Consider the following 11,455-nt stretch of genomic DNA (forward strand, 5'->3'; position numbering starts at 1 on the left):
ATGAAATGATTGTTGGAGCACAAATTCTCTTACAAATGGTGGGACCGAATTTGGGACGGGCTAGTCCACTTTTTTTTCCTTCGTAGTAGCTTTGCCTGCGAGACTTTCGAACTCCACTCCATCAACTTTTTCCGAATTTCCCTCTTAGCCTTCTCGCCAACATATATCGAAGTTCAAATTGTAACAACTCCCTTGTCCTATTAGGAACGGAAGGAACACTAGCCTTGTCCCTATCAAGACTACCCCGCTTGAAGCTCCGCCGAATTAGGAATGCCGGTTTCATTTCCTCGTGGCCATTCTATCGGTACATTTCCCCCAAAATGACATCTTGCTTCCTCCTCAGTATGCTTCTTCTTTTATTAGGCCTCTCTCCTTTCGGATCAGATCTAGAACCCGCATTAAAGAATCCGGAGACAGATTACTAGCTGCCCTCTTAGACCCACTTGTCTTCCTCCGAACAACTTGTCTTCTTGTTGCCGCTTGGGCCACCTCCCGCCTCTCTTCTTTACTTTCTCATAAGCCCGCTGAACCACATCGGCCGCTGAGCAAAGATTAGACGGAGAAGCAATGGCGTTCAAGCCGATACCGATTGTCTTCGAGAATGGACCCCATTGGTTTGTCCGATTAAATGAATCATGGCGCTGAACCCCGCAGATGGCATGTTCTTATTTGAAGTATGCTGATTTGATTTTCGCATTTGGTGAGAGGAAGGCCAAGGTGCAGATGAACTAGAACCATTTGATGGTGGTCTTTGTGGTTTCAAAAGCCAAAAAGGATTCATGGCAATTGGGGCATAGGAGGTTACAATTGAGATAGACACGCACATATTCATACCGTGATCTTGCATTGATTGCAAGCAGATCCAAAATGTATCGCTTATTGTCGAGAAGGAGCAAAGCGATTGAAGGACCCCCATGACTAGCGGTTTTCGAGCCCCGGACTTGGAGGATGCATTATTGCTGAAATTATGGAAACCATTTGTGCCGGATGGAACCGATGGTGCCCCACTGTGAATGGCACTTTTCGTAGTCTTGAAAACCTCCTTTGGTCGTAGTACTCATTCCTCTTATTCTTATCGAGAGCACACCCATCACCTCTAAAATCATCTTAAAAGCTCCATCGCCCCCTAATGACTTATTTTTATCGGGGTGAAGCATGAGAGCCAACTTCTATCGCTTCCTTATTGAGTCGTCATCAGCCATTGGATTTACACCAAGGATCCCATACCAATCCAGTTCCCCAATTATTTTGTTCTCAACCGGTAGAGATACACATCAAATGTCGCTAGCATGTGGTGAAGACCCTCAAGTCCGGGATACAAATTTTGGGCTTTCAAATCAAATTTTTCACACCTGCAATGTCCTTAGAAGCAAACTTTTTCTCATCAATTTCCTTTGCCCCTGGTAGCCTCATCTCTATTACACTCCATTCGCCCTACCTCTTTCGTCTCGTCTCCTAATTTCTTTTGCAGAAGTATAACCATAACAACACTCAAAAAGCTCTATTTGGTTGCATCAATCAAGATTCTTCCATACTTATGAGTACATACATTCCCTCTTCCAAAGGCCTATTTGAATCAATGAGTCATCATGAGAGCACAAGCACCAAACAAAAATTTGTTTTCTTTTATTTTTGAAAATTTCCAAACAGGACCTTTGGGAAAAAAAAATGAAAAAGCCCCTTTGTTGAAATTTTGTTTTCCCCAAAACCAAAAAAAAAAAAATCAGAATTCTAAATCTCGAGGTGAAAACACAATTTGGGTAGTCCACTTCTCCACCAGTTGATGTAAGGGTGGGACGCAATTTGGACGGGCTTAAACTTGTCATAGTCTTGTACCTTGTTCTAATTGTCATAAGATCTTAAATCTTGCTATGATAAGTTTTCTTGGAGTGGGATTGGCATACTGAATATTGTAGCATTTGTTCTCATACTTTGTTATTAGGAACTGATTGAAGTTGACGATGGTTGGTCTTTTTTCAGTGCTTTTAATTTTGTTATGCAGGAGAAAGTCAAGTGTTTCGGGGAAGTTGTACCATCTTATCTGATGATGTTGGTTGGGGACTGCATAGACTATCCTCAACTGTTACGGGTATGCTTCATGATTCGAGGAAGCTATGAGGTACATTTTCTTTTCGCAAAAGTTATGCTCAATTTATTCCCGACCAATTTACCATGTTAGTAGATCTTTCTTTTTGTTATTTTAAAAGGATATTAAAGTTATTATTTTCTATTAGTGGTTCACTAGGTTATGTCAAACAAAGAGAAAGTGGATGTCATTAAGGGGATAAAAGTTTTTGAGTTGTAGGTAATCATATGGCTGAAAAATAAATTTGTTTATGTGTACTTATGTTTTTTTTTTTCTCACTTCTATTTAGTAATATTTCAAGTTGTTCATATGTTAAGGAACATGTTTATTATAAATTTAGTTTGTTCCTTATTCATGTCAACACAAGCATATAAGGTCCAATAGGGGATATATAAGTCCATATAAACTTATGAGTTATACACGAGGTATAGTTATTGATTTGTGCTTTTCTATCTCAGTATTCTATCTTGTGTTCATCTTGTAAGTTGTTAAAGCGCTTGAATGAATAAGAAACAATACTTTTGTTGTAGATTTGTTAAATACTTAACACTTTCTAGTTGTGTTATGATGCCTTACTTTTTCTTTTGCATCATGCCATTAATTGTTAAATTGTGTTCAAAATTTAAGTTCATTGGAGAGAATGTTAAGGAAATATATGACAAAATTTTTAGGTTAGTTGAAGGGGAATATTCACCTCATAATAGTGAGGTCATGGTTGCTTGAAAAAGTACGCTAATCGAGATGGCATTGCACTTTTTTTTTCCATATTTTACGGAAGACATGGAGATTTGTGAGCTAAATTCCTCTAATTGACTATGGTATGCTTCTCAAGGTATATATCACTATCTTTTGTTTTATTTATGTAATAGTTAGATTATCACTTTTATTTTCTTAATAGTATCACGCATCAATTTCTGCTTAAACCTAGTACAACATTCATCATCTTTTAAGGTTGGTTTTATGTCTATATGTGATGTATTGTGTTATAAATGACAAATTATATGAGAGCCACTTTCTATTAAATGACAAGTTAGACTGCTTGTTAAGTGTTTTCTACTATTGTGCGTATGTAGGTCTTGTGGAATCGGCTTCTAATGGAATTACATGCAACAATTGACATGAAATTCTGGTTTTGGGAAATGCAACAATCGACATGAAATTGTGGTTTAGGGAATCTCTGAGTTTTATTCAAGCATTGTACTACTTACCATTTGCTAGTTGTTTTTGGTATAACCTGTGGATGAATAGAATGTTTTGGTTAAATACATGAGTTTTGGATGAATAAAATACACTAGAAGTATTGTTTGAAGTTCATCGTTGAGGTTGTAGTATATATATTTGTTAAATTATTTGAATGGTAGAGTTGGTGTAATTTGTGAATGAATATAAGTGGTTTTATATTGTTATTACTTGGTTGATTTTTATTTATTTTTTATAAAAGTTGTCTGTTTCATAAGATTTGGTAGTGTACAGTGGATGCCAACCTAAAGTCACGTGGAGTACTAACTGTTTCTTGTAGGGGGTGCAAGTATCCCAAAAATTAAAACTGATTTTTTTAAAAAATATATCGACCATTAGTAACGGATATTTCCGTTACAAACAATAGTTAGTAAATAGCACTCGTCCATTACTAACGGCTATATCCGTTAGAAATGACAAATTCAATTGGGCCACCAACAGTTGGCTATCTGTTACAAATAATTTTAGTAACGGATATATATCCGTTACTAAAATTATTATCAGTAACGGTTATATCCGTTACTAAATTTGGCCCAAGTGAGAGTGACGCCCCAGAACTAACGGATATAACCGTTGGTAAAAATATAAGTAACGGATATAACTGTTAGTAAACGCCTTTTTTGGTGTAGTGTATGTAAGTTAGACTTGGATGCCTCTCACTTAAGGTCAAAAGAAACTTTGCATGTTATTAACTATGGTATTAAGTCTAGATTAATAAATAAGAACTCCTTTACATTATGACACGAGCATTTGGGTCATATCTCTAAGGTGAGAATTGAAAAGCATGTGTCAAAATGGAGTTCTTGGTCCCCTTGTTTTTTCCAAACTTTTAAAGTTTGTATTGAATGAGTAAAAGGGGAAAACAAACAAACATATGGAAGTTTGGTGCCAACAAGAGAATTTTAGGCGTCTTAGATTTGGTACGTATCTACCACTATTTGTGGTTCATTCCCTACGGTTTCATGGAATGGTCAATGGTATTGTATCACTTTTATAGACGAATTTTTCTATGGGTATCCATGCTTAATTCGTGAAAAATCAGTCATTGGATGTGTTTAAGGCTTATAAAGTTAAACCATCAAACCGACCGAAGTGGTAAATACTATAGTGGGTATGATGAATCAGGCCAACATCCAGGACTATTTGCAAGATACTTGATGGAATGTGACATCGTTCTTTAGTACACCATGTCAGGGACGCCGCGGTCAAAATGGTGTATTTGAGATGAAATTAGACCTTAAAAGACATGGTTATTAGAATGACAAATCATATTTCTAACCGTGAGTCTCTCTGAATGTGAAACCTTAAAGACTACAATAGACAACCTTAGTCGAGTACTTAGTAAAGCAGTAACTAAAACCCCATATGATGAACTATGGACTGGAAAGAAACCTAGTATAAAGCATTTACATATTTGGGGTTGTCCAATTTAAGGCTAGGCCATACAGCCTAATAAAAGGAAACCGGACTCAAGAACTATTAGTTACTACTTTATTAGCTATTCAAAAAGGTACAGGGGTTTCATGTTTTATTTCCCCTGTTCAAATACCCTATTTATTTGTGACGGATAATGTCATATTTATTGAAAATGTTGAGAATAGTAGGAGTACACAACCTAGGAATAATAATTTGAAGAAAGAACATGATGTTCCTTTAATGGATTGATCATACCTGTCTTTGACAAGATATGGGTTGAAAATCAACCAAGTATTCCTAAGTTGCCTCCTACTTTTACGTAAAACCTCAACAAACTCAATTAGAAGTGTCATTAAAGAATTCACATAAGGGGAGGAGACTAGCTATTTCTGTGTGATTATATAGTGTATCTCTAAGAGCATAAATTTGATATAGGAACTGAAAATAATCCCATTATTTTCGTTCAAGCCAAACAAAGTGCTCACTCCTTAGATTGAATGAATGTCATGTTAAATGAGTTAAAGTATATGTAAAAGACAATGATGCTTGGGATCTTATTGAATTGCGTAAAGGAGTCAAACCAATTGGTTTGCTAATGGGATTGCAAAACCAATCATGACTCAAGGCAACATCGGAAGATATAAAGGATATCTTGTCTCGAAAGACTTTACTCACAATGAAGGCATTTATTCTAAAGAGAAGGCTTATTATGGCACTTGTAGCTCATTATGATTTAGAGTTACACCAGATGGATGTTAAGACAGCTTTTTTGAATGGTGACATTCAGAGACTATCTATAATGTAGCAACCTCGGGGTTTTGAGTCAAAAGACCTGAGAACATTTGGTTTGCAAGTTGAAGAATCTATCTATGGCTTAAAGCAGACATCTCGTCAGTGGTACTTAAAGTTTGATCACGTTATTGACTCTTTTGGTTTTAAGTTAAATTAACGTGGATCAATGTTTATATTATAAGATCAGTGGGAGCAAATTTATTTATTATGGTAATATGTGTTGATGATATTCTACTATCAAGAAGTGACATACGGTGTAGTAATTTTGTTATATGCATAAAGATCACCGCGGATATATCACGTGATATTTTTGGCTTTCACAAAATGCTTACGTCGATAAAAGGTGCTAAGTAGTTTCGCATGCACAACAATTTACCGTAATGCACGTTTTGGTAATGGTGATAAGTTAAATTTGCTTACATATTCAAAGAACGGTTTATAAGAAGATATCCCATATCGTTAGCGATAGGGAGTCTCATATATGCTCAAGTTTTATGCGCCCAGCCATCGCAGACGAATTGGAATGCTTGGCAAATACTTAATCCGAGAATGGATATGAAAGCCGCTAAAAGTTTTATGCGGTATTTGCAAAGAACAAAAGATTTCACACTCACATGCCGAAGAACCAATCATTTGGTAACCGATTGGATCTTATCGGATTCGGTATTATGTTGTTAGTTTCATTTAGAAACTGTTAAAGATTTATTGTGATACTAAAGCCGCTAAATTTTTCTTTGAGAATGACAAGAGTTCATTAGCGTCCCGTAGGACACTGATATAAAGTTTCTTGACATGAAGGAAGGGTTCAAAATTATCATTTGACAGTTGATAGTTGAGTATATTAGTACTGATCTCCAAAATATGGATTCACTTACTAAAGGCTTACCACTTAAGGCACTTAAAAGAGCTTCTAGCTTGTAAAGGAGTGGTTAATTAGTCTTTGTGATATTTCATTTCAGTGGGAGTTTGTATTACTAAGTAACTCTTGATTGTCACTTCAGTAATTGATGATTATTTTGAAATAAAGTTATCTACTTATTCATTTATGGTTGGCATATATGAGTTTGATTAAGTAGAATAAAGAAAATCACTATAAATCATAAGGTTGGACCGGTTGAAAATGAACATGTTAGGGGATCACATTACATGTTATTTTCATGCTACACATCCATACTTAATCTATGTCGTTGGAGATATTAGTATTGTGACCACAGATGGGTCTAGTCATGCTAAATGTGGCAAAGGCACCGCGGATCCTATATTTTTATTTTCAATGGACTGATTGTTTTTTTTAGACGCCACTCTTTATTTCGATGATCTAATTTTAGAGCTCTTAAGGTCAACATTGTTTAATATCGGGTTATGATCTATGTGGTACAAGTGGGAGATTGTTAGAACTTTTCTCTTTAAGGTGTACCTACATAGATCATACACATTACACAATTGTTTATTGTCGAACTACGTCCGAGTGACATTGAGAAGACTCACTAAACCGTAATCTTAAAGTAACATGACCGAGTCATTTACATGTCTCAAATCACACGTGTCAAGTCATGACACGTGTATAAAGTGAGTATGGGCTTAACGATATGTGCAGATACTTTTTTGGGCTTAAGCATATTTCTATTATCATGATGGGCTATAATAGAAATACACCCATAGTATATAAGTTGAGGTCCCCACCTCAAACCCTATTCTGATTCTCATAAGTTTTCCATCCACTGTGAGAGAACACAAGAAGGGTTTTGGAGTGGAAGACAACAACGTTCCGCTACTGCTTATAGGACTTGCTTGATAACGCTATGGCTTCAGGTATGTCCTATTATTATTTGGTTTTCTTTATTGTGGAGAAATCCTCACAATAAAGGCTACTAACGACTTTACCTCCTTGTCAGTAAGAGAAATTCGAGCAGTTGGAGGCAGAGAAGTTACGAGATGAAAGTGGCCCATTTACAACGAACGGACTTGTCTGCTTCAACTGCTGTCTTAACATAAATACAACACCAGTAGCCATTATTATTATAGTCTAACACCAGTAGCGAGAGCCGAGAGAGAGTGTTTGCAAGGCTGCAAATATCTAATGGAATTACAAACAATTTACCCAAATCCAAGAGTAAAGTTGGAGATTGACACGAATGACTTCATCATCTAATATAATATTATTATTTTTTAAATCTAAACTTGTTATTTTTCATTTTGTTTTGTTCAATTGTGAATCATAAACATCTTCTACTGGGTTAAGGGTTTATAAATTTCAGACTAAATTACGTATCCAAGTCGATTTAGCAAAATTTCATTCTATTTTAATTAATTGATCTAAATAACTAGATAACTCATAACTTATACCAGAATACATATAATATGGTGCGTGAATTTAACTAGAAAAGTGTTAGTTCAAGAAGTGGTAAGGAGGGAAGGTGCTTACAGGATTCCTGATAGTTAAAAAAAGCTTCAGTAGAATGGATGTCTAGATTTCTCTTAGATGTTACTTATTAAACTTACAATATCAAAATCCAGAGAAGCCTTACACAACGTATCCACATCATAGAAATAAAATCAAGTGTGTCCCAAAATCAAACTCATGTAGATACAGAAAGTAGCATTAACAAACCAGAACTCAAGGCTCTAAACATGTAATTCAGTTAATTATCACACTTATCATGGTTCAGTGGTTAACTTGACACAATCCACTTCAAGTTTTTGATATACTTGTTCAAGAACTTAAGGAAATCCTCCGATGACCTCAATCATTCACGTTGGATTTATTTCAAAGGAACATGAGATAATTCACGTTGGAGATGATTGTCTGGTGAAGGAGCAAATGGTTGTGACTTGGGGAGTGATGAGACAAAAGGGTATATTGGGCATTTTATTTTTTGGGGCGGGGAGGTTTTCAAGTTTAGGCGGTGAGAATATTAACACCCTTTTAATTACTTTTTACTAAGGAAAACTTTCTAACCAAGTCAAAGAAGCGGCAGGTTCTCTATTGTGAGTTGTGACAAGGTTCCTTTTTTTTTTTTATTCCCTACTTGAGAATAGGTAATGGTTGTGTTTTACTTGATTGAAAAGTATGTTTATTGCTAACTCCTGCATAGCGCCGTTTAGTCGTGTTATACCAAATTATTGATTTCAGCGATATGTTTTTTGTACATCGTACTGTCAAGTGATTATCGATAAAGAAAAAGAAAACATCGAACTGTCAAGTTTTGACAAAATTGCAACTTTTTATCTTTTTTTTAATTATTTGCAAAGGTTTAATTAATTGGGAATGCTGATCTTCAAGTTGAAGAGAAAGAGATCATCGTCCTAAAAAATCATAACTTATTTATCCTCTGACACTGCCTACGTACTTGGCTAAAATTCTTGGAACACAGAACACCACTGTCCTCCGAGAGTAGCTCAAAGTTCATACGTTGTTGTTGTTGGATTTGTAAGGTCAGTGTTGGTTTTTGATGTGTGGTATATACATGAAGTCCAAATAAACATGTATCTAGGAAGTGAAATAATGATGATTACTGCATTTGAGTCTGGTAGGTACAAATATCTAGTTTACATACAGCGTGTTTTCAGTTAGTGTGAATTGTGATGTGAGAAGCGTATGAATTGTGAACTTCAAATTTATACAAGCAAGTAATAACTGGTTGTGTGAATTGATAGCATTTAGGGGCTCTGCACAGTCCATTTGGAGTGTGCGTTCCGCTTGCGCACAAAAGAATTGTATCTCTGACTTTTTATTTACTCCACTTCCTAATTTGTTTGTAGGTAATTCATCCATCTGGCTAGACAAAGTTGTGGAATGGAGGAAATGTCTAGTAATCTTGAATATAACAAAAAGACTTGTTCCGTGGAGAATTTAGATAGGTTCAGCTATTTACAAAATGAATTGATTGATGAAATTATCAAGCATTTACCCATAAGGGATGCTGTAAAAACAAGTTTGTTATCAAGAAGTTGGAAATACAGATGGAGGTCTACTCCAAATCTAATATTTGATGCTGCAGCCAGTATCAATTCTAAGAAAGGAATCATAGAAGACACTGAACTGGTGACAATAGTTAATAATGTTCTTTTGCTTCATGAAGGTATGGTTTCCAACTTTACAATCTATAAATACTTAGAAGGTGGTTGCTCTGATGTCGATAAATGGATTGCATTCGTTTCTTTGAAGAATACATTGACGCATCTAGTCCTTGTTTTGAAGAGGTCGGATTCCTATCTGGTGCCGACTTGCCTCTGCACTTGTCAGAATTTACACGAGCTTAAATTAGGAGGCTGCGAGTTGAGATTATCATCACAATTCAATGGATTTAGTCGTCTAAATTTTCTTAAACTTACTGGTGTGAATATAACAAGTGGTACAATTGAAAGTCTGGTCATGAAGAGCCCCCTCTTTTTGTGTCTTAAAATTTGGAAATGCAAATCCTTGACTAGTCTCAACATTAACTCTCCAAATCTGCGAAAGTTCGTCATTAAGGGGGCTTGTGAGAGCCTCAAATTTCAGAATACACCAAAACTTGTATATGCGGGCATTCGCATATGGCCTCCTGGGCTCTTTCCAAGTACATCATTCAGGTTAGAAGAAGCTCTTGGGCGGCTAGATGAAATTCAGCAAATTTTTATTGACTATCCGTTCACGGAGGTAAGTTTCTTTTGCATTCCTATAATCCTATATGTTTGTCTTCATACAATTTAGTTCCCGACTTTAGTGACTTTTGTTTTCTCTGTTGGTTTCCAGCTTTCCCCAATTAATACTGCAAGAGAGGGATTACAAGGAACTTATAGTCACCTCAAATCCGTCACATTGTGTGTCAACTTCGAAGACTCCAAACAAATTCTTGCTGTTCTTTGCCTATGTAGAAGCGCACCATATCTGAAGGAATTAGATATTTTTGTGAGTATTTTGTAGTATGTTCTTTTGTGTAATAACTTAAAGTTTGACTAGCAGTAGGTGCAAAGTTTAGTTATTTGTTCACATACTTTCACTTGCGTTTTCAGGCCGCTCATAATAGAAAGAATGCTCTTTTGTACGAAGAAGACTTTTGGACAGAGCGCTCACAGGAAGCGGAAAATATCTTTACTCACCTGAAATTTGTGAGAGCTAGATTTAAGGGAGTGCAACATGAATTAGGATTTGTACAATTCATCTTGCTAAATTCATTGGTGCTTGAGAATCTGACTATCAAGTGGTCGAAATTTTTTACTGACGACTATATAGACAAGATATTGCAGTTCAAGAGAGCTTCACCGGAAGTAAAGGTCACGTTCTCCAGGCTTGTCCATGACGAACTGTATGAGAACAGCATTGAGTATATATCCACTATTGGATCTGTGAAACTTTAAGAACTATTCATTCTGTCTGTGTGTGCTAAATACTCTTTCTTGCAAGGGGAGATACTAACAGTAACAGTAGGCATGATGTAGGATAGAATACGTATGTTCTAGATTATTCTAGAAGAGTTATAATTAGTAGTTAAGTTATTTTTTAATTTGTGACTATGGCTCGTTGTGCATGAGAATTATGAGAGCTACGCTTCATTCCTAAGATGCTTAAAAATTATGTCTCCTTGAGTTTTTCATCACTTCTTGCGTCTTTTTTTTTTTTTACTTTTTGGGCGGTCTTCCAAAGAGTTCAAGAACACGTGAAAGTAGAATTCTGAAATTCTAAATTTGAAATTGTGAACTTTTTTCTTAGTAGCAACAATGAGTCTTGTTTATAGTCTAATATCAAAAACCCCTCTTTTTTAGAACTCTTTTAAGTTATTTTGTTGCATTTGATTAAGGATTTTTTTTATTTTGAATAGTCTTGTTTGTTTGACCTTGTTACCACATATCGAAAAATAAATTGATAGTTATAAATATGTATATTTTTGCGTATGTGTATGTGTTGGTACGAGTTTTTGTTGTGTTTAAATTAATTGTGAC

General features: G+C 35.6%; 1 protein-coding gene, 1 long non-coding RNA gene and 1 pseudogene across 2 annotated transcripts; 2 read left to right on the plus strand and 1 right to left on the minus strand.

Annotated features, from left to right (window-relative positions):
- Positions 1–574: 574 nt before the first annotated feature.
- Positions 575–1,429, minus strand: LOC147483565 (uncharacterized; annotated as a pseudogene).
- Positions 1,430–1,821: 392 nt separating this feature from the next.
- On the plus strand, positions 1,822–3,495 carry LOC147483566 (uncharacterized). The gene is made up of 2 exons (XR_015205695.1): positions 1,822–2,918; positions 3,160–3,495. It is a non-coding gene; the product is annotated as an uncharacterized LOC147483566 (long non-coding RNA).
- Positions 3,496–9,329: 5,834 nt separating this feature from the next.
- Positions 9,330–11,023, plus strand: LOC147483567 (F-box/FBD/LRR-repeat protein At1g13570-like). The gene is made up of 3 exons (XM_086579597.1): positions 9,330–10,172; positions 10,269–10,424; positions 10,529–11,023. Exons 1-3 carry the CDS (start codon positions 9,330–9,332, stop codon positions 10,871–10,873), a joined length of 1,344 nt encoding a protein of 447 aa, XP_086435723.1. The 3' UTR covers positions 10,874–11,023.
- The last annotated feature ends 432 nt before the right edge of the window (positions 11,024–11,455 follow it).

Source organism: Coptis chinensis, chromosome 8, assembly GCF_015680905.1.
Source record: "Coptis chinensis isolate HL-2020 chromosome 8, ASM1568090v1, whole genome shotgun sequence".
NCBI classification, from domain to species: domain Eukaryota; kingdom Viridiplantae; phylum Streptophyta; class Magnoliopsida; order Ranunculales; family Ranunculaceae; genus Coptis; species Coptis chinensis.

What these genes read in the sequence shown, in the direction of transcription:
- LOC147483567 (XM_086579597.1), top strand. Translation starts at nt 9,330, where the DNA reads ATGGAGGAAATGTCTAGTAATCTTGAATATAACAAAAAGACTTGTTCC. An exon ending in TTGACTATCCGTTCACGGAG is followed by an intron (nt 10,173 to 10,268) that starts GTAAGTTTCTTT and finishes GTTGGTTTCCAG; the next exon opens with CTTTCCCCAATTAATACTGC. An exon ending in TGAAGGAATTAGATATTTTT is followed by an intron (nt 10,425 to 10,528) that starts GTGAGTATTTTG and finishes TTGCGTTTTCAG; the next exon opens with GCCGCTCATAATAGAAAGAA.